This window comes from Carassius auratus, chromosome 34, assembly GCF_003368295.1.
Source record: "Carassius auratus strain Wakin chromosome 34, ASM336829v1, whole genome shotgun sequence".
Taxonomy (NCBI): domain Eukaryota; kingdom Metazoa; phylum Chordata; class Actinopteri; order Cypriniformes; family Cyprinidae; genus Carassius; species Carassius auratus.
Genome location: NC_039276.1, coordinates 16,076,677 through 16,100,732, shown reverse-complemented (window position 1 = coordinate 16,100,732; position 24,056 = coordinate 16,076,677). Strand labels below are relative to the sequence as shown.

Sequence of the window (24,056 nt, the reverse complement as noted above, 5' to 3'; positions counted from 1 at the left end):
CGTGTACTGTAAGGAAATAGCCAGGCAGCTATTATTCACGCCGGTATGTTGACGTAAGTCGTGGGATTTCATGTGTTGCGTGATATCTCTGCGCCGAAGTAGCAGTGCTTCGCCTAAGCAGCAGTGCTTCGCCTGTGCTTCCCCATAATATAGTCCCAAGCCAATATCTGCCTAGGAAATCGCCTAGTGTTAATCTGGATCGCTATTTGTACTCGTTGTGAATACGCAGTCCACAAGAAGTAATTAAGTGGGTTTTTTTTTTTTTTTTTTGATCACTTTTACTCAGGCCATGCTAGCTGGCAACAAAGGATTCCATTCATTGTGCTAAGCTAAGCTAACGCCGACCCAGTCAAACTAAAACAATGCATGCACTGACACAAAAATGCATTTGCCCACCTATCTAAATGTAGGAAATAATGTGAATAAGCCCTATTTCAAAAAACGGTGGAGTGTTCCTTTAACATGCTTGGATACAGCACTCTGTGAACAGCCAGCTTCTTTGGCAATGAATGTTTGTGGTTTACCCTCCTTGTGAAGGGTGTCAATGATTTTCTTCTGGACAACTGTCAGATCAGCAGTCTTCCCCATGATTGGGTAGCCTAGTGAACCAAACTGAGAGACCATTTTGAAGGATCAGGAAACCTGTGCAGGTGTTTTGAGTTGATTAGCTGATTGGCATGTCCTCATATTCTAATTTGTTGAATTGGTTGATTTTTGTTAAATGGGAGTCAAAATCATCACAATCTAAAGAACCAAAGAATTAAACTACTTCACTCTGTGTGCATTGAATTTTTTTTTTTAATTTTTCTGAATTACTGAAATAAATTAACTTTTCCATGACATTCTAATTCATTGAGATATATATATTAAAGAAGATTGCAAGAACGTTCATATATTGCGCTTGTGATTATTGCTTCAGTGGGTAGCCAAGGATAAAAATTTGAGTTGGAGAAGTATAAGGTGAAAAAAAAAATTGCTTTGGCTTGTTACATCATCTTCCTAATAAAGAACAGCCATACCAAATACAGCATTGGGTCTGTTTCTCATTTATGACTCCCTCGCTCTCTTTTTCCCCTCTTTGTTCTTTTTCCTTCTTCTCTATGTGGAGGAAAGTAGGAGGCGTGGAAAAATTGAGTGGCTTTTCTCCAGGATTATCTGAGTTGTATGTTCTGTCCCAGGCTGGAGTGAGTGACACTGCTCCTCTGGAGAGCACACAGTCAGCTCAACGGACAAGAGGCTCACAGCAGGGCTCTGGTTCGTGAGCTTATCAGTTTCATCTCTGTCTAACCCATCCAGAACAGTTCTCAGAAGGAAAATACCAGGAAGATAATGACCTAAGAGTCGTCTTTTTGCAGTAATTTGAAATTTCATTGAAAGGTTGCGGAATACAGAGCTCTGCATTCTTTATTCCAGAGGTAAGTTAATTGGTTATATATGAGTCATGCAGATGTCTTTGTAAGAGAAGCATGAGTGAGATCATAAAAATGGTGTGGGTTTTGGTGTATTTGGATGCATGCATTCTAAAAAATATAAGCTAAAATAAATTTTTACAAAAATTTGCTATGTATGCACCCTTTTTACCCTATTAAAGTTTGGTTTGTTTGTGTAAAATTTCAACGTACACAATGTGTAGGCAGTTGTACTTCTTAATTATAGTTTTAAAGTTAAGATTTCAGTGGGTACACTAAATTTCAAAGCTTTGGCAAAGTGTCTTGCAGCAAAGGACGAGGCATTGCAGAAGAGGCAGAGCAAAGTGCTCTGATAAGTAGAATACATGAGGAGGGGCTCTGTGTTAAGTGTGTGTTAAGAGTGAACAATTTAGCAGGAAAGTTTCTGAGACCATTGTTACTGTATGCATTCATGTGTTTGTGATATGGTTACGCATAACCTCAATGATTCTGTTATGTAAAAGTGTGAAATAATTTTTTTTCTAGAAGGACATATTCCAGAATTTCCATCTTAATTGTCTGGTTTAGTTGTAATGACGATTTTTGCTTTCATCAAGATGATAATCAACCCGGATGAGAATAATATTGATTATGAGCTTGTTTAAACAGAAGCAAGAAGCAGAACACGTCAGGAAGCTTTATTGCACATTTCTACCACTATAGTCACTATTCAAATTGCACTGTAAAGACAGGGTGATGTGAAACACTTTTTCCACTGTCTTTGCCAGATGGACAGAAGAATGCTGGGAGAGTTAGAGCTGAGGCATTACATTTAAGTGAAGCAGAACCAAATGTGGACCCTTGAAAACATCAGAAAATTTAAATCTGTTGCATTACTTTCACTTGACTTGCATAGGCAAACATTTAACTGTCACCACAAACATGCACAGAATTGTAGGGTACTGATATTTACCCTTTATGGGAAGATAAGGTGTACATTTGATAGTACTGCTCCAGTGACAAGTTAAAGTTAAAATTTGTGCACATGTTTTTTGAGAGTGTGAGCATTATAATTCCTCTGTTGGGTGAACTTTGAGAAAGACTGAGAAGGAGAAGCAGTTATCCCCATTTAAAACACTAGGGGACAACGTTGAGACACCTTGTATTGCTCATTTGGTGCTTAGGGCATTTAGACTGAGGTTGGTACAAACATATGTTTTTCATCCCATTACTGTTGCTTGGGCATTAAAACACTGAAGATGTTACATGTCATGTTACATTAAATATTATAAATTTACTTGTAATACATTTAAATGTAACCCCATTGTGTGCTGAAATTTGAAAATGACTTAAAAATAATTTTCTGCATCCAAATGAAATAAATGCATAAAGTAATTTTGTGTAAGGAACTCTCTATCTCACGACCTCTAAACAAATATTATTGATATATTATTACAAACAGTCGCTACTATCTCACAATATTACAGCAATCCTGTCACATAGCAAAAACATCTCAAAACCCATGGTGACCCTGCTGACAAAAAACAATAGACCATAAACCATCACAGAAATTCTAAAGATTTCCACTTCAAATACCACTACAAACCATCAACTTTTAACCATTAAAACTAGTAAATAATGGTATCCTATAGTCTGTTTTGGGACATTACATTAGGATTTAGTGTTTAAAAAAAAAAAAAAAAAATTAATAGTAGAGACCTAAAAGCACCATTACAGTTTTTATTAAAACCAATACAAATGTCATTATAACCAGTAAAACCATTACAAATTATGTGATGGTTTCTTTTTATTTTCAATCAGGGGATTGAAATAAATGTATTATTGTTTGAATTAAAATACTTAAAATTTATATAAAAAGAGAAGAACGCAAAACATCAAAATTCTTAAATTTGAGTATTCACATGACTCTCTCTCTCTCTCTCTCTCTCTCTCTCTCTCTCTCTCTCTCTCTCTCTCTCTCTCTCTCTCTCTCTATGTGTGTGTGTGTGTGTGTTGTGACTCATGTGTGTGCCATGTTAAACAGACTTATCACCTTACTGGCGATTTCATATTTTCTTACTCAATAGGCCTCTCCCTCAAATGTTGTCTCATTATGAATGAATGGAATTTTCATGTCAGACAATGCAAAGTAGTAAATAGCAGTGAAGGTTTGGACTATAGGGATGTCCTGGGATTTTAATATAGTTCTCACAGGCTACATGCTCTATAGCAGGGATGGGCAACTTTGATAGTGACGAGGGCCAGCATTTTTTCTCCTTTATACCAAAGGGCCTTACTAATCCAAGTCCACACACCTTTAACATCGTCTTAAATTTTGGTACCATAAAATAACCGGGTAACTGCAGGATTTTCAAAAGAAACTTTTAAGAGGTTTAAAGACCTGCACTTCACATTTCAGCCTTTAAACTATTTTTAAGAAAAGGGAAGTGTCAAAAGTATAAATTATTATATTAATTTAAACAATTATTATTAATCAATTATTATATTAAATTACATGAATATGTATTGGATTTTTAATTGTTTAGATTTTTATAATGCAATTGGCTTTTTGTCGGTTCGTTTTAAAATATACTCTGCGTATAGGGAGCCGCGGTACTGCTTATAAGTAAAAATAGATTGCATTAGCACCCCCTTTTGTCGGCTTTCAACGTCACTTTATCTGACACTTTTTCTTTGATGATGAATCAGCCACGCCGACTGAAGAAGTTAAGAAGATGTTAAGAAGGTTATCAATGTGTAGGTCCAGCAACTAATGATGAATGCGTGGCTTGCAGAGAAGCATTTGCTCATGGGGGACTATTGACTGTCTGACTGAAGGGATAGTTCACCAAAAAATAAAAATTTTGACATCATTCAAACTCCCACAAGTTGTTCCAAACCTGTTAGAATTTCTTTCTTCTGTTGAACATAAAATAAAATTCTTTGAAGAATGCGGGTAACCAAACAGTTTCTGGGTCCATGTACATTTGGATAATTTCATTTAGAATGCAATGAAAAGAAATGGGGAAAATGGCTCGTTTTTTTTTTTTTTCTTTTATTTCAATAAACGGAAAATTTGATTTTATCACTGTACAAATTAATTTATAGATCTAAAACCCAGTCATGAAGCTGGAGAACCATGTTCAAACCCAACAAAGAAGACTAATAAGAGAAACATCAACCAAGTATGTAATAAAACTAATACAATTATAAGGCAGGAAAAATAGGGATTTTATTTGTTCCAAACCCTGTTAATATTTTTCAGTGAGGTGCGTTCACTGATTCTACATTCTCTCTTTTCTATCTCATTCTTTTCATGTGAACTGAGTTGGAGTTGGCTACACATGTTTACATTCATAAATGTAAACATTATTTATCATGTATTTCATAAATGTAACCTTATTAATTTTCACAATTATTTATTAATGTCACACACACCTACTATATACACAGACAATATTCATACAATACTATAACCTAGAAATAATTTAAAGTGGTCACTTGCAAGTAGCAGCAGCACAAATTATGTGTCCAGCAATATCTGATTCAAATATTATGCTAATTAACAGTAAGCTGTGGTTTCAGACATTACAGGAGCCACACTCGTACTGGCTCTTATTCTGTCTGAAAAGAATGAAAAGACTATGCTGAAGGCGGAGCGATTTGACCAATCAGGTTAAAGGAGCGTTTCAGCGCCGCCCGCAAGTGAGAATGAAACATTGAAGCCATAAACCGATTTGTAAACCTCAGACAAAAAATGAGAAATTGAGCCAAAATCAAATTTTCTGTTTGTTAAACTAAACGTAAAACGAAGAAACGTGCAGATATTTTTCCATTTCTTATTATTGTATTCTAAATAGGAAATAAAATGATCAAAACGCACATGGACCTTTCTGGTCCCCAATGATAGCATACTGTAGAAGTGACCGAGGACCGGCAGCTGTTTAGTTACCCACATTCAAAGCATCTTCCTTTGTGTTCAGCAGAAGAAAAAAATTAATGAAGACTTAGATCAACCTCGGTGAATTATGGCAGAATTTTCATTTTTGGGTGAACCATACCTTTAAAGTGACAGACAGATCTGTGTTTCTAAAGGCATAACCTATAGTTGTTTTATTAAAATTCGGATAGTCTGTTATAGCATGATAAACGTTATATCTTAAGACTTTATTAGACTAATTAATATATTATATTATAATTAATGTTAGACCCTATTCATTAATTTATCATTTATATTAATCATAAATATATATGTATATAATAAATAAACATATACGTTATATACAATTTGTCATTTAAAAAAGAAAAAGTTTAATTATTTAGATTTAATGTTGTCCTAATTTAATTCTCATTCAGGTAACAGCTGCAGTACTGTCAAAAAAGAATGGTAAGAATTAGGTTAATAATTTAAATTCAAGAGCAATGATCATGTGTTGACTGTGTACTATTGAGCTAGCTACCTTTATGAGTTGCTCACTGATTATATATGCACTTTTTTCCACTCGTTGGGGGGGTTGAGTCCAGTACTCTAGATGTGTTTTCTCTTTGTGTATCTGCGGACTGCGTTAAGGCTTAGTGGTTTTTTACTGGCAAGTGAGGAACATTGATGTGGGAAGAAAACCTTTCTAAAATCCTGAAATCTGACAGCTGTGTGGATTTGGCTCACAGGGTAGACACAGGCCAAATAAACCTTGCTGTCCTGCCAAAACTTTTCCTCTCCTCCTAAAAATAAGCATAAACAGTCCAGAGGTATTTCAATGAATGTCAGAAGTGATGAACAGCTGTCATATGTGTTTGTGCCATTGCAAGTAAGTTTAACTGAAATAAAGGGATGTTCTGTGAGAATTTGCATATATATATGCTGTTCATTTTCCCAAAAACTTAAAAGCTTTTTTTGTTGTTTTGTTTTTTTTGTCCCAGCCATCTATTCCATCGCTTTTGTGGACAATGGGGAAGAGCCGGTTACTACTGTTTGCCCTCTGGGGTGTACTGGTTTTTGGCCTATTCCCAAATCTTGAAGCTCAGGATGGTAAGTTTAGTCAAATTTTTTTTTATACGTATATAAAAAATTATATTTATTAATTTTGCCTCTCCAGCCTTCTTTGAGAAGTAAACATCTTGCTATGGGTGAAAACATTTTCATTTTACTGTGCTACGTACCCTTGACCAGGAAGTAACTTTAAAATTAGGTATCTTGTGCTTTGCAAAGCTCTATTGTTAAATATTAAGTTTCATTACAGTTTACTGATTTAAATCGTTTGAATCCATTCAGTTATAGTTTGATGTCGTTTGTTCAGAACCCCTAATGAACAAAAACAATTCAAAGGATAATTGAATTTTAAGCTACAACCCTGAAGGGTCTCCAGAGCCACTGTCAGCGTCGGGAACGGCCACAGCCAGTTAATACTGACTATGGATAATTCCTGAAAAATGAAACTAGAAATAACCCCAATTAACAATTCCCCCACTGTTAACATGACTAGTTTGGTCACAGTGACATTTTCTGCATGCTGTGACGCCTCTTGTGCTGTTTTTTTGACACGGTGAGACGAAGGATTTTAGATGTAACAGAATTTAAAATCTATCAACATCCATCCAACTGTCTTTCTGTCTCTCTGCCATTATCCATTCACTTATTTATCCATCCATTCCTGCACTAAAATCTTGGAAAAAGGTAGATTCACTTCAGAAATTGATACCTAAATTCTTTAGATGACCAGGTATCACCAATTTCTGTATTTTAGACTTTAGAAATCATCAGCAGCTGATGATGGCTAACCATCACGCACAGCTTATGTCTTGAGAGCTTAATGTCTTATGTGTTTATGTGCTGATTGTCTTCACAGTGTAACCATTTAAGTAAAAAAAAAGTGTTCCTCCACATTTGATACAGTGATGAATCCATATGTTCTCATCTTTGAATTATTTACTAAACAAAGGGCATATTTCACTGAATTTAAATATATTGAAGACCTCATAAATTAAAGTTTTGTGCCTTGGTATTTTGTAGTGTGCTACAATGATGACGAACTGCACTTTTAGCAGATTACTGTATTCATTTTAAAATGACAGCCTCTATCTTCTAGAAAATAAAGCTAAAAGTATGGATGACTCATTCTATACCACAGACATGTTTGCATCAGATGCTGTCTAGAACATTAATGTCCCTCTCCTAACATCACATGCAGTCGATTATCAGGGAGTAAATCATGGCTCATATTTGTGACATAAAGCTTATTGGCTATTTAAAAATGGGATAAGCCTTTCAATATTCCAATTTCAGTAGATAGATACTGCTATCATAAGAAATAAAACTGTGCGAAAAATGCCAGTAAAGAAGTGACAGTAAACATATTTATGAAGGTCCAAAGATGAGACAGAAGGTTCATGACTGGTGCTGTTATCACTGAATACTGTAACAAGAGTCTGCATGGTCTGACTGGACACAAGAAGATGAAAAGATTCAATTGCCCAGGCTAACAGCCTCTAGAGGGGCCCAAACACATATACAGTACACAAACTTCATAATGTACACACAATTGCTCACACATTACAATTAAATACACTGTAAAATAAAACCCACACTATTTAGAGTATGAAAATGAGAAAGTTGCAAAGCATCTTCCTTGTTTCAGCAGACATGCAGTATAATTTGTTTGTGTTGTGTTTTAATGATGGATTGTAATTATCCATGATCATGTTTTGTGCTTGCACCTCTCCCCTTTCACCCACCCTCTTTCCTTTTTTAAACCCACACATTTTGCATTATATTTTCTTTGTCTCTCTGTCCTCTCTCCACTTCTCCTTGAAAAGCCCCTTCGACAGCCAACCTTGTATTCTTAATTGATGGATCAGAGAGCGTTGGAGCTGCCAACTTCCCCCTCGTCCGTGATATGGTGGTCCAGTTGATTGAGGGACTTGCCATTGGCAGGGATGCAATCCGTGTAGCCCTCGTGGTTTATGGTGCCGTTCCTGAAATTCAGTTCAATCTCAATAGCTATGACAACAAAGAGAGTGTTCTCAGTGCTATCCAGCGGATTAACTACCCTGGCGGTAATGAGGCAAACCTGGGGGCCGCTTTGAAGGAGGTGGCAGACAGTGTATTGGGCCAAGATGCAGGAAGCAGGGCAGAGGAAGAGGTACCCCAGATGCTGGTGGTGATCAGTGCTGGGGAGTCCACTGATGATGTTAGTCAGGGCAGTAGGGCCCTAATGCAGGCCAGTGTGTACACATTTGGCATTGCTGTGGGTGATTCTGCTACTGCCCAGCTGGAAGCTATTGCTACACACAAAAACTTGTTTCTGTCTGCTCCTGATGCCAGAGAAATGGCAAGCATTGGTGACAAGATACTGCCATACATTAATGGGATTGCAGAGCGCACCATTGTGATTCAAACAGAGTTCACAGAAGGTATGTAATTCTGTATGAGGGGGATTCCATGTGAAACTGAAGAACGAGAAATAGTAACTGTACTCATCATGGAGGTGGACCACCACTCTGTACATTTTGTGTGTCATTTATTTAAAACACCCGATTCAGTTCATCAGCCAGTCAGGTTAGAGCTCCATGAACAGCGCAGAGTGTGTCAGATGAGACATACAAAATGTGCAGAGTGTTGGGTCGCCAGGACCAGGATTGAAAACCAATGCTGTAAACAACAAATGCTGTTTGCCGATGAACCATAAAAACAAGTTTTGTGGTTCTCTGCTCTAGTCATGGATTGTGTTTTCTCTAAAATACAATATTTACACTAAATCAAAAGGGTAGCACAGCCTTGTATAGGATTTTGGTCATGCCAAATGTCCATATGAAATGAATTCATTTACATTGTTTTACTACATATATGATTAATCTATGCAATCTTTATGTTAAGTAAAAAGATTGGTGTTAGTTACAGTTTTTTTTCAGTCACTTTGGTACATTTCTCGAATCATCCTTGAGATTTGCAAAACAGTAAGTGCATTTCTCAAAACAACTCGTACAAATAGCAAAACACCATGGATTACCTGCAAAAGCCAATCTCTTGCTCAGAATCCTTAGTTCATCTCTCAAAAATACATATCTGTGTCATTGAACACGTCAGTGCCATCAGAATGACAAGTCCTTGTGTCATAGTTTACGGATAAGACAGTTAAATCACTTAGTCATGTTGTCAATATAACAGTGTACTTTGTTCTGATGTAAACTATGGCAACATTTTGGATGACAGTCACTCTATTGAACAGTATGCCATATGCTTATGTATGCCATATATTAATTTCAAAATTACAAATTTAAACATTACTGTGTGTGGGATGATTGAAAGAGACTGGATAGAATTCCCAGTTACACTTTTACAGTTTTTACAGATGCTAGGACACGTTACTCAATACTTAGGTCACTTTTGCAAATCTCTTCACACAGTTCTCCTAACCAACTTTCAATTCATTTCACATTCAAAATGCACTACAACTACCAAAACACCTTATTCAGGTCTCAAATGAACTCATTCTTCCAGAACACTAGCAAAGGTTGACAGCCGACTAACACACTTTGTCACCCACAAAACAATGACCTAAAAACACTAACAACATGTAGCATTATACAATGCTTTCTTGTGTAAAACAAGGACACATCTCTGTTTATAATTCACTGCAATATATGTTACTGGAATGAATCAGACATGATGCAGAATTCATCAATATTTTATGTAGTTTATTTATTTTTATTTTTATGCACTGAGTAATTCCAAAATACAAGAATTTGTATACACACCATCCACTGATAGTGATACAATAGTAATGCTAATCTACTAATTGTCCAATCGTTTTTATAGCATGTAATTTTAAGATTTAAAGTATATTTCATTCAAATATTACTGTAGAAGTTTAGCAAATTGCTGTCTTGTCCAGTTTTGTATTATGTTATTGTTTTGAACATAAGTTTAACAGTTTTGAAAACAGTATGTAAGCATGTGCAAATTGGCCTGTTTGTACAAAGAGTTTTGGCAGTTGTTGTGTGTGAGTGAGAAAAGAATTCATGAAATTTGAGAGATGTAGTCATTGAATGCATTTTGTGCCAAAGCAATGATAATTGATCCTCAGTTTAGCCCACAAGACTTCTGAAGAGTTTTGCAAAAGTGACCTAAGTATTGAGAAATGTGTCCTAGCATCTGTAAAAAACTGTACTAGTGGTCTGACCAAAAAAATAAATAAAAAATAAGTCAATTTTCAGAATGTGTAACTCTTGTGTTGTCTATACAGTATAAGCTTTCCAACTGAAGATTCATGAGATGAACCTTTGAGCTATTTCAGAGAAATGGTTTATCATTGGTTTATCATCTACATTCTCTTCATTAGTAAAGATTCACCGCACAATTAATTCCAAATTGACAAAAAAGTCTAATAATAATGTGTAAAAAATAAATAAAAAGTGTGCTTGGCAGTTTATGACAACTAAATTTACCATTTAGCATTTAATGACCTATACGATGAACTAAAGAGAAGATGTTTTGGGGGGTAAGACTATTTGCATAATCAATTGCATGAATGTACAAAAGCAATCGCAACTTGTTCAAAAGAATGAAAATCTGCTTATGTGATGTATATAAATGACTAGATGATGTGGAGGTTGTACAAGTAGTTTTGAGAATTTCATTTCTGATTTTAGAAATGCATCAAAGTGACTGAGATTACCTGTAATACATTGTAACTGCAAAAACCTTCAAGCTAAACCTTAATTATTAAGATGAGATAAATGATGAGAGCTAACTGTTTCATAAGTTGCCTGATTTTGGTTAGAATTTGAAGAAGGACTAAACAGAATTCTTCTTTTTTTCTCCTCTTTTAGCTTTGGCTGTTGGGAAGAGAGATATAATTTTCCTCATTGACAGTAGCATGGGTACCGTCGTAATCAATGCAGTGCGAGAATTCATCAAAAGGTTTATTGACACCATGCCAATTGGTCCTGATCAGGTGCAGGTTGGAGTGGCCATGTTTTCCACCACCCCAAGAATGGAGATCAACCTCAACTCATTCAGTTCAAAGGAATCACTAATCTCTGCCCTCGCAAGAATAAAACCCAGACCTTCGAATGAAGTCAACATTGGTGCTGCCTTGAATTTTGTGAGGACCGAAATGCTCACAGCCGAGAGTGGGAGCCGCATTGATGATCAAGTGCCACAGCTTGTATTGCTCCTAACCAGTAAAAAATCCAAAGACAGTGTCCAACAACCGGCTGATGATCTTCGTCAAAGGGGTGTTCTGACTTTGGCTGCAGGATTGAAGGCTGCAAATGAAGCTGAGCTCCAGCAAATAGCGATTGATGAAAGTGTTGTTTTCATGCTGAAGGACTTTAGGGTATTGCTGCGCAACCCCAAAGAAATTATCTCCCCTCTTTCTACATTGGCTGGTGTTGTTGTAGAAGAGATTCCAACTGAGTCAGGTAATATTTAGAGTTCAAACATGCTCATTTTGTTTATAAAAACTGATATTGTTTATAAAAAAGTCTAAAAACTGTTTTGTTCATAAGCATTAATTATGTATATAGATAGATAGATAGATAGATAGATAGATAGATAGATAGATAGATAGATAGATAGATAGATAGATAGATAGATACTGTCTTATAGCACATATTGACACACACAATTCTGGAACTTCATTTAAATGATACTAAGATATCTAAAATTGTGGTTATGTTAAATCTTCTAGAGCCAGTTGTGGATGTTACTACAGTCCACACCCAAAGAATTGTCCGAGACATTGTCTTCTTGGTCGATGGATCTAACTATGTTGGAAATAACCTGCAATCTGTACTGGAGTTCATTACCGAAGTGGTGGACAAACTAGATGTTCGACCTGAGCGAGTGCGCATTGGACTAATTCAGTTTGCTGAAACGCAGCATACAGAGTTTTTTCTGAACACTCACAAAACCAAACAGGATGTGCTCTCTGCCATCGCTCAGCTGAGATTGAGGGGAGGACGGGCATTGAACACTGGTGCAGCCCTACAATATGCACTAACCAACCACTTCCAGCCCGCAGTTGGGTCTCGTAGGAGAGAGGGGGTCCAGCAGGTCCTGGTTTTAATAACTGGAGGACCATCTCAAGATGAGGTCAAGAGGATTGCAGACCGTGTAGCTGTAGAGGGTGTTTTGACTTTTGCTGTTGGAGCTGGCCAAGTGGAAGATCGTTTCCTGAAAACTGTTGCTTTTGTTGAGGATTTGGCTTACTACAGAAGTAATTTTGCTGACTTGTCAAGTGTTGTGGATGAAATTATGTCACCACTGGTCACTGTTGTTGGAACGACTGATACTCTAGAAGGTGAGCTGAAGCACCTTTTCATAAAAATTGATTAACTAATTAATTGAGGTGATGAGTATCACTATAAAGTTCAAGAATACATCATATGTTACCATGGACCACAAAACCACTCTTAAGTCACTGGGGTATATTTTTAGCAATATCCAACATAAAAAAAAATGTATGGGTCAAAATTTTATATATATGTTTAAATATAATATCTATATTATGCCAAGAATCATTAGGATATTGAGTAAAGATCATGTTCCATGAAGATATTTAGCAAATTTCCTACCGTAAATATATAAAAACTTAAATTTTGATTAGTAATATGTCTTGCTGAAAATGTAAAATCTAACTTTTATGTTGTAGATATGTTGTAGATATTTCTTTTTTTTTTTTTGGTATTTCACATTCTCTCTTTTTTAATCTTTCACAGTGACTGAACAACCAGGTCCCTCTGGTGGAGAAAGGGATGTTGCATTTTTAATTGATGGCTCTGATGATGTGAGAAGTGACTTTCCCTATATCCGTGACTTCATTACCAAAGTCCTTGAGCCTCTGGATATAGGCTTTGATAAAGTACGAGTTTCTTTGGTCCAGCATAGTGAGAGACCAAGTCCATACTTCTACTTGAACACTTACCAAACCAAAGATGAGGTGCTGAGAGCTGTAAGTGGACTCAGTCCGGCAGGTGGCAGAAGTTTAAACACTGGAGCTGCCTTGACTTTCATGAAAAACACCATTTTGTCACCAGCAAATGGTGGTCGGGCCGGTTACAATGTTCCCCAATTTTTGATAGTTTTGACTGGGGGAAGATCAAGAGACAGTGTCAGAGAACCCGCAGTTGCCCTAAAGACTGAGGGAGTTGTTCCTTTTGGTGTTGGAGTGAAAAATGCAGACCCTAAACAGATTGAGGCCATCTCTCACAATCCATCATTTGCTTTCATTGTGAATGAATTCAACGAGCTCAACACTGTTCAGGAAAAGCTCAAGAACTATGTAAACCTTCCTGATCAAGAACTGAAGGTCATTCTAGACACAGGTAAGAAAATTTTAGCTGTTTGTATTGCTGTGGTCTTCTGTATGCTTGCAAAACTAGCAGACTGTGTTTGTGGTTGATTTTTTGGGCACTGTGCTATTCTTTGTTTGTAAGTATTTCTCATTTGTGTACTATGTCTTAGCTGATGCCGAAGATGTAGAAAAAGTTCCTCTTGGATGATTTTGATGGTACTTAGTGTGGATTTGGTGAAGTTTGTGATTTTGTTCAAAGAGTTGTTGAGAAACTTAATGTGAAGGAGAGCAAATATAAAACACCTGTGATTCAGTACAGTGACAATCCACTGCTTGATCTCTATCTTAAAACTTACTCAACAAAGGCAGAGGTTCTAAATGCCATTAAGGTCCTGAAACACAAAGGTGGAAAAGCAGCTAACTCTGGTGCAGCTCTCCAGTTTGTGAGGCACCAGGTTTTCACTTCTTCATCTGGGAGTAGACAACTTTATGGAATTTTTCAAATACTAATATTGTTGAGTAGTAGACCATTTAGTGATGAAATAATAGGGCCTTTCATGACCCTTAAATATCTTGAAATATGGACAGTGAGCATTGGTGTGGAAAATACAGATTCAAATGCGCTTTATAGTGATAGTGAGTATCACTATAAAGTTCAAGAATACATCATATGTGACCCTGGACAACAAAACAAGTCTTAACTTGCTGAGGTATATCTTTAGCAATAGCCAAAAAAAATAAACAATGTATAGGTAAAAATTTGCCATTTTTCTTTTATGACAGTAAACATAAGGAAATTGAGTAAAGATCATGTTCCATGAAGATATTTTGTGAATTTCCTACTGTAAACATAAAAACCGTAACTTTTGATCAGTAATATGCATTGCTAAGAACTTTTTTTGGACAAATTTAAAGGCGATTTTCTCAGTATTTGGATTTATTTTTTTTTAACCCTAAGATTCCAGATTTTCAAATAGTTGTATCCCAGCCAAATATTGTCCTATCCAAATAAACCATACATACATACCATTATTTATTAAGACATCAGATTATAAATCTTAATTTCGAAAATGTACACTTAAGACTGGTTTTGTGGTCCAGGGTCACATACTGTAGTCAACATAAATTATTTTTTGCACCACTTTATTTTTTTGTCACTTATGTACATTGCTTTTCTATTCAGAAATGTACAATCTAACTTTTATGTTGTAGATATTGGAGCCTTTTTTTGGTATTTAATTCACATTCTCTCTTTTTTAATCTTTCACAGCGACTGAACAACCAGGTCCCTCTGGTGGAGAAAGGGATGTTGCATTTTTAATTGATGGCTCTGATGATGTGAGAAGTGACTTTCCCTATATCCGTGACTTCATTACCAAAGTCCTTGAGCCTCTGGATATAGGCTTCAATAAAGTACGAGTTTCTTTGGTCCAGCATAGTGAGAGACCAAGTCCATACTTCTACTTGAACACTTACCAAACCAAAGATGAGGTGCTGAGAGCTGTAAGTGGACTCAGTCCGGCAGGTGGCAGAAGTTTAAACACTGGAGCTGCCTTGACTTTCATGAAAAACACCATTTTGTCACCAGCAAATGGTGGTCGGGCCGGTAACAATGTTCCCCAATTTTTGATAGTTTTGACTGGGGGAAGATCAAGAGACAGTGTCAGAGAACCCGCAGTTGCCCTAAAGACTGAGGGAGTTGTTCCTTTTGGTGTTGGAGTGAAAAATGCAGACCCTAAACAGATTGAGGCCATCTCTCACAATCCATCATTTGCTTTCAATGTGAAGGAATTCAGGGAGCTCAGCACTGTTCAAGAAAAGCTCAAGAACTACGTAAACCTTCCTGATCAAGAACTGAAGGTCATTCTAGACAAAGGTAAGAACAGTTTAGCAGTATGTGTTGTAAAAATGTGTCTTCTGTATGCTTGCAAAAGAATCAGACTGTGTTTGTGGTTGATTTTTTGGGCACTGTGCTATTCTTTGATTCTAAATATTTCTCAATGGTGTACTATGTCTTAGCTGATGCCAAAGATGTAGAAAAAGTTCCTCTTGGATAATTCTGATGGTACTAAAAGTGGATTTGGTGAAGTTTATTTTGTTCAAAGAGTTGTTGAGAAACTTAATGTGAAGGAGAGCAAATATAAAACACATGTGATTCAGTACAGTGACAATCCCCTGGTTGATCTCTATCTTAAAACTTACTCAACAAAGGCAGAGGTTCTAAATGCCATTAAGGTCCTGAAACACAAAGGTGGAAAAGCAGCTAACTCTGGTGCAGCTCTCCAGTTTGTGAGGCACCAGGTTTTCACTTCTTCATCTGGGAGTAGACAACTTTCTGGAATTTTTCAAATACTAATATTGTTGAGTAGTAGACCATTTAGTGATGAAATAATAGGGCCTGGCATGACCCTTAAATATCTTGAAATATGGACAATGAGCATTGGTGTGGAAAATACAGATTCAAATGCGCTGAAAACCATTTCGTTCTCAATTCACACATTATATTGATCAATTAAATTGCTTTTGTACACTTTTAGCTTTTGCTGTTCAATTTATACATAGAATGATTTCGATGTATTCCAATATCCTTTCCTTTTTCTTTTCTTGGTAACTTGCTTGTTAAAGGTATTAGCAAACAGGATAGAGTTTTTCTCCTTAATGGCTCAGATGACTCCAAAAAAGGACTTCTTGTCATCCGTGAGTTTATTCGGAGAATGGCAGAGGATCTTAACATTGACCAGGACATTGTTCCAGTTGCTGTAATACAGTACAGCAAAGATGCTTTGACTTATTTCCTACCCAATATAATTACAGTATTAAGAAAGCTGTAATCTATGCCATTAATGGCCTTACAGCAAAAGGTGGAAGAAACCTAAAAATTGGGGCAGCACTACAGTATATCAGGGAGCATGGTGGAGGGTCCAGTGATGATGGTGCCTGGTCCTGCTGAAGATCTTAAAAATAGTGGTGTTCTGCCCATTGCCATTGGAATAAAGAATGGTGTAGAAGCAGAGCTCCAAAGCATAGCATTTTCACCTAGATTTCTTTTTAGTCTTTCAGCCTTTGGTGAACTTTTACATATACAGCCTGATATTCTCTCCTTTATCAAATCCAAAATGGGAATAGAACCCCCTACTACAATTGGTAAGAATAACGACACTTGGCATATTCCTCTGATTCAAACTTTTGCTCTTGATAGTTTGGATATGAACCGCCTTTCTTCACTAAACTGCTTGCTTTAACCATGAGGCAATTTATTGACAGATTCAGCTTTCTTAACATATAACAGAGAATGGCAAATAATGGCATTTGCCACTAAATATTTACCTGTTCTGTTCATCTTTTGCTTTGTTCATCAGAGAACCTTCATGGGTTTCCACTGGTTCTCTTAACCATGCAAGAGTCTTACTACATGTGGAGATTACCGTTCAGTTTAAGCTCTTGTTTGAGCCAATGATTTCTCAATCATTGTTGGTATTTCAAATCCTATTTTCCCTTTTTCTTTTCTGATTGCTTAATTGATCTCAATCGGTTAAATGAGCATGAAAATGCAATGATATAATTTCATAATGGACATTTTTCTTTGTCTCCAATATTGCCAGCATATACTTAAAAACCTGAATATAGTCATATGTATTATAGATTTGTCTTTAAAAAAAAAAATTTCGGGTTTAATTTGTATTCTTAATACTATGAAACTATCACTACATGCAGTAATGTGCTTGATGTATTTTGTGTGATGGTGTTTTGTCTTACACTTTTATAAGAGTCTGCTTTACTAAAGCCAATTAATTTTCATCCCGGTTGAATTGGATGCAGCTCAAAGAGACATTGTCCTTAATCTGGATGTGTTTGATTACACTAGGGATTCATTTAAACAAATGTGTCAGTTTGTTCAAAGAGTGGTGAACAAACTCAATATTGGGCCAAGCAGAGGACCGAGTGTCTGTAGTTCAATACAGCAAAGAGCCACAGGTCCATTTTTACCTCAACACACATACCACAAAGCAAGACATTCTTAATTCAATTGAGAGTCCCCTCAACACTAGAATAGCGCTCATCTATACCAAAAAGAACATGTTCATTGCCTCTTCTGGGAGCAGAATCCTAGAGGGAGTTCCTCAGGTTCTTGTACTTGTGACTGGAGGAAGGTCTCAGGATGATATTAGAGCTCTAGCTGCTGCTCTGAAAATTGATCAAAATGTAACATTAAGTATTGGCAATCAAAACGGAGATGTTATTCAACTTCAGGCAATTTAATATACTCCTGATCATACCCATACTGTTCCTCAGTTTGATGACCTTCAAACCATTGAACAGAAATTTGTATCATATGTAAAAAGAGTTCCTCTGCAGCCCAGGAGGCTTACAACAATTACAACAGGTAAGGAAGGTTTTTTCTTTTCAAATGTTGTTGATTTAAAGGCGTAATGGGTTAGTGACATAACTATATATTTATGCTCATCGCAACAGATTCTGGAAAGAGAGATGTTGTGTTTTTAATCGATGGCACTGATGAAACAAAGGGAAGGTTCTAAGGAATGTAAAACTTTGTTCAGACCCTTGTTCAGAAACTAAATATGATGGCACCAAATAAAGATTGTGTTTCAGTGGTCCAGTATAGTGATGATGCAGCCATTGAGTTTCTTTTGAATACATATTCATCATCAGATGATGTTATTAATAATGTGAAAATGTTTATCCATTAAGGAGGAAGGCTGCATCACACATCACACTGGGGCAGTCCTACAATATGTTAAGGACAACCTGCTTACTGCTGCTGCAGGGAGTAGACTTTTGGAAGGTGTGCCACAGGTTCTAATTCTGTTGAACTCTGGAAGGTCAAACGACAACATACAGTACGTGATCCAGTCAAAGCTTTGAAAGACACAGGTGTCATTTTGTTTAGTGTTGGTACCACAAATGCTGATACACTTGAGTTACAAACAACATCAGCCCAACTACTTTTTTCATGTCTGATTTTGAGAGCATTCTTGATGTTCAAGAGAATATTTTAGCATTAATAAACAGGGAATCTTACAAACAGCTACCAACAATGACACCTCAAAGTTGTGAAAAAAGTGGGGTGTTAATATATGGAATAGGAGGAAAGTAGGCTACTCAGATTCTCATGAATTACATACAATTTCTTCTGAAAAACAAAAACTGCTTTAAAGGCAAAGCTACTAGAAGAAATGAAAGCCATTCCAATTTATAACAAAAAGAAATTCATAGGTAAGTGTAAAAATGCTTATGCACATTAGTGAGAAAAAAAAACATCTTTAATATTCAGAAATGTATTATGATCACCAATAGATAATTGACTATCATGATACATTTTCAACACAGAAATTTCAGAAAGTTTCCCAGCTATGAAAGAGTTTGTGAAAAGAATGGTGGAAAGATTGGATATAGCTGAGAACAGAGATAATATTTATGTTGTACAGTACAGCAAAGACACATACGTACACTTCTATCTGAACACATAAATGACCAAGGAAGACATTCTCGATGATGTCAGAGGTCTGCGGCACAAAGGAGGCAGAACCCTTTACACGAGAGCAGCTCTCCAGTACGTCAGAGACCATGTCTTTACTGCCTCCTCCGGCAGCAGACGGCTTGAGGGTGTGCTGCAGACACTGCTTTTGCTTAGCAGGGGAAGGTCTTCTGACAGTGTTGATGCAGCAGCCCCCTCTCTGAAATAGCTTGGCGTCTTGACCTTTGCAATAGGATCCGGGGGCTCAAATTGCAGAGAAATTCAAACGACGCTGATCATGCTTTGACCATGTCCGACTTCAGTGAGCTTACAAATCTCGAAGAGCAGCTTCTGGCCTCTGTCTAGGATTTTCCAATTCCTGTCACTCCAGCTTCACCAACTTTTACCGATATGTGCATGGCAGAACTTTAAAGCTGTGTCTCGTCTTTCTACTTTTTAGGGAGCCGTGGGACTGTTAGCCAGAGCTTATATTGTTAATGATGTTGCCCCCCCCCCTCCTATCTAATGACACCACACCCAGTCTCATATCCTTCAAAGGAAGACATTCTTGACCTTGTCAGAGACCTGAGACACAAAGGAGACAGACCCCTCAACACAGGGGCAACTCTCTGCGAGTTTGCAGAGCCATGAAAAATAAGGCTAAAAAGCCAAGGGGTTAAAACCCTAGGCACTGTTAAGTTTTAAAGTGCTTGTTTGTTCACTCTTTGGTTTGTTTTAGGTAAAGTTTTTGTCTTTTGACCAATATATCCCTCAAATTTAGACCTTATTTCACGGCCTTGTATTCATTAAATTAAGGCATTTTAACTCTGACCAAAATTAGGTATTATTACCCAAACGGGACTAAAGTTTAGCCATTAATCTTTCCTGTTTGCAGTTGCTGACCAGAGCATGCATACATCTACAGATAATATGAAATGCTGATTGCTCACGTGACTTTTTGTTCCACTTCGCTACCCCGTAGCTGAGCGAAGGAGGAATGTACTGTAGTTTTCCTGGTGGATGGCTCAGATGGCACTAGGAGCTCTTTCCCTGAGGGAAACCCCTCAACACCGGGTCAACTCTTCAGTATGTAAGAGACAGTGTCTTCACTGCCTCCTCTGGAAGAAGATGTGTAGGTGTGCCTCAGTTACTGATTCTGCTGAGTGGTGGAAGGTCATCTGATAATGTTGACACACTGGCCTCATCCCTGAAGGACCTGGGAGTGCTTATCTTTGGGATAGGGGTCGAGGAGCTCAGACAGCAGGGAATTCCAATTATGCACTCTCAGTGAGCTACTTTGCTGACCCTCCCAATGTCCAACAGCAGCTTTTCACTAACATTAACACGGTACATTTAGAGTGCATACACCTCACTACTACAGTAAAAGGTAAGATATCTACAAAGCATTTTTGCTGTAGTTTCTTTTAAGTTTTATGGTACTGAGGTAAGTATCTCCAGAAGTGTTTACATTTTCTTTGCATATTTTACACAACAAACCCAGATTTTACCTAAAAGTCAGTGTCTTGTTAAGGAGATACTGTTTTGTTTTGGTTCAGGAAAATGAGCCAGAATTTTTAGTCTTTCACTAATAAATGGCCCAATATTGAAGTATATGGTCCATAATACCATAGAGACAATGGTATGCTTATTTTATTTTGTCTCAAAGAATCATTATACAGCTTCCTTGCAGCACCTTGACAACCACCCTGTGAATGTATGACCTGAGTGAACATATGACAGTGTGATTCTTTTAGAACATCAAACATCCTGATACCAGTGGGTGTTGTATACTGTATGTATTTCTTTATTCATATCTTTTCTTCCTTTAATATGCACAGTGGTTTGTAGTTTGTATAATTCTTCCCATGCAATTACTGATTTTTGGGAGATAAGAATCTATATTAAATGTGTGTACCTCAGTCTGTGTTTTGCAGATTTATTTATTTCTTTATTTATTTTAACTTCCATGCTTTGTTTCTTTATTTCTAGAATTTCTAATATATATGTGTGTGTGTGTCTCATATAATGTAAATCTGAAAACTATTGTTTTTTACTATTGTTGCTTTCCAAGGCTACAATGTGTCATGGTTGCAGTGTTTTCAAATTCAGTTGAAAATGACACCTTGTACATACAGAATGATGATACAAAACTTTCTGATACAATTACCTTGTGGTGGAAACAAGTGAAAATGAGTCTAAACCGAATCTAAACCGATCAAGGACAAAGGGTTGTACTGTTTGTAAATACATTCATGTCTTTTTGTTGTTGGGTGTGTTTTACAGAATTGCCCTCATCCAGCCAGCAGCATTTTATATTAAATTAGATATTTTTTATTCTTGTTTTAGCGGAGTCTGAAGGACCTAAGAAGGACATCATCTTTGTGATTGATGGCTCTGAAGGTGTTGGTAGAGAATTCCCAATTATCCAGGAGTTTGTGCGCAGAGTTGTGGAGAATCTCAATGTTGGCGAGAACAAGATCCGAGTAGGTGTGGTGCAGTATGGAGATACACCATATGCAGACATATACCTCAACTCACACAGAACCAAAGAAGGTGTCCTAAATGGCATTAAGGAACTCCGACAGCGAGGCGGGAGGCAGCGTAACCTTGGACGGGCCATTGACTTTGTTAGTCGTGAAGTTCTGACTTCTGGACGTGGTGGAAGGAAACAGGAGGGAGTTCCACAATTTGTAGTTGTAATTTCAGGAGGAAAAGCAACAGATAATATAAGACCATATGCAACAGTAATGAAACAGTCTGGAGTCGTCCCGTTTAGCATAGGAACAAGAGACATGGACCCTCAGGAATTGCAAGTGACGTCCTATGTCCCCAGATTTGCCTATACAGTTGATGACTTGCCTGGACTATATACAATTCAGGATACACTCATCACCACCCTGACAGAGCTATCTAGTGAGGAGTTAGCCAAATTGCGCCCTGTGTACCCTACAGGTAACTGCAATCATTTCATAATTGGGGTTGTGGATGATGTGGTAATGCTGCTGAAAAGGTCAGCATAATTTTAATTCCCAACTTATTTTTTGATAATGCTGGTCCAACTGGTGGTTAAACTTAGTTTTCTTTAACTTTTAAGTTTGTGGCATTAGTTATCCAGCATGGTCTGTCAGTTATTGCTGGTTGACCAAGGAAGTCTGGTTGTTGTTAACCCAATTAAGAAAACTTGCTAGAAACACCAGCATTCTATGCTGGGAACAGCATCTAAAATGCAAAATGTATATTACCAGCTATGTTGGTCTTTTCAACAGTGATAACATAAAAATATGCCTGTGAAAGTTTGAAGGTGTGTATGACATATGTTTTATTATATTCCTTAAAGGGGTCATATGATGCTTTTTCAAAGAGCATTATTTTGTGTATTTGGTGTAATAGAATATGTTGACATGCATTAATGTAAAAAAAACACATTATTTTTCAAATACTGTACATTATTACAGGTCCTCTATGCCCCGCCTCTCTAAAACGCATCATTCTACAAAGTGAAGCTCGTATGAGTTTGCAGTACACAAGCCATGGACGGTTAAGACAGCTGACTCCACTGTGTGACCGTCTCTCTTGCCGTGTTTCCACTGAAATTACCCGGAACATTTGTACCAGGAACGGTTTTTCCCAATGGTGGTTGAAATCACAATGCTGCATGAATTCAACCAATGCATGTTTAGCATGTTTAGCACCCAAGTCCCAGCACTGAAAGTTCTGGAACTTTGAAAAAGTACTACCTCACCGGCAGGGACTTTCTGATGGGCATCTTTTTACCCGGAACTTTAATTAGTTCCTTGTTCCTGCAGTGGAAACACACAGAGTACCGGCCCAAAGTCCCTAGTTCCTGGGTAAAGTTCCTGCGGTGGAAACGTGGCTTCTCTCTCTCTCTCTCTCTCTCACACACACACACACACATGCGCGTGGGTACACACACACAATGCGCAAAACAACACATTTGAACACTCAATAGCAAATACTGAAACTTTTAACAAAACATACTCACAGTCGCTGATTTGGAAGTCCGAATTACTTCCTAGGTTCACAAAAGGGTTGTCCATAAAATGCATTTCTGTTCTATTGTAAGTAATCTTAAAGATTCCTAAATGCATCAAGTATGGGTCACCATACTTGGCTGTGTCACTTCACTTTCTTTTGTTTCTTGCACTTTACTTTGCTTTCACCTAGATACACTAACTGTGATTACTGAAATCATGGCTTCTTCATATGCCTAAACATTTGGGCAATATTATGCAAATAATTCCACATAGTAATGTAGACATGTGGAGGCGTGTTTGAATGAGCCATTTTAGGAGGGCGTGGCAGAATCTTAACTTTGATAAAGAATATCTCTTTGGATTTGAGACTTTAGTCTTTGCAACTTTACAGATCTTCTTTATGCACCAAGAGCTGGTAACACTCATAAGAGAAAGTTAAAATTTTAATCGCATCATATGACCCCTTTAAAGTCTGTTTATATGAACTGTTTTGATCATAAACAGTAATAATTTAGTAATACATGATCATTCTCCAACCTGTCTCTAACCATATAAATAAAATGCACAGTTTTGCTGCTGTATTTTATTTAAGACTTTAACTTTCACTGTTGTGACTGGCTAACATTTTTGCATAGTCAGTGTCCTTATTCTTGCTGCTCTTAGAAATTCTGTAAAGATATTAATTGAACAAGTGTTTACATCATCCCACCAAGAAGTAACTCAAAGCAGCAAAACATCTTCAGTTGATAAAGTCGTTTTTAAATCTAAATAAATATACCTGACATTCTGTAGAAATAATAATTACAAAATTTAGAATTTGGTATAAAATTTGCTCCACTGTTTTTGAATCCTGTGGTCAGACTGTAAGGTACATTTTTGTGTTAATTAAGATCTATATTTT

General features: G+C 37.0%; 1 protein-coding gene and 1 pseudogene across 3 annotated transcripts in view; both read left to right on the top strand.

Annotated features, from left to right (window-relative positions):
• Positions 1-1,174: 1,174 nt before the first annotated feature.
• Positions 1,175-24,056, top strand: part of LOC113053297 (collagen alpha-3(VI) chain-like) — a 38,932-nt gene continuing 16,050 nt past the window's right edge. For 2 of the 3 annotated variants that reach the window (XM_026218208.1, XM_026218207.1), the window contains exons 1-8: positions 1,175-1,415; positions 6,309-6,417; positions 8,202-8,798; positions 11,217-11,810; positions 12,080-12,691; positions 13,110-13,715; positions 14,955-15,560; positions 21,507-22,112. In XM_026218208.1, coding sequence (XP_026073993.1) covers positions 6,336-6,417; positions 8,202-8,798; positions 11,217-11,810; positions 12,080-12,691; positions 13,110-13,715; positions 14,955-15,560; positions 21,507-22,112 — 3,703 coding nt within the window. In that variant the 5' untranslated portion in view covers positions 1,175-1,415; positions 6,309-6,335. The remainder of the gene's footprint in view (positions 1,416-6,308; positions 6,418-8,201; positions 8,799-11,216; positions 11,811-12,079; positions 12,692-13,109; positions 13,716-14,954; positions 15,561-21,506; positions 22,113-24,056) is intronic. The other variant, XM_026218209.1, reaches the window with a different exon arrangement.
• LOC113053312 (collagen alpha-3(VI) chain-like) lies at positions 18,828-21,485 on the top strand (annotated as a pseudogene).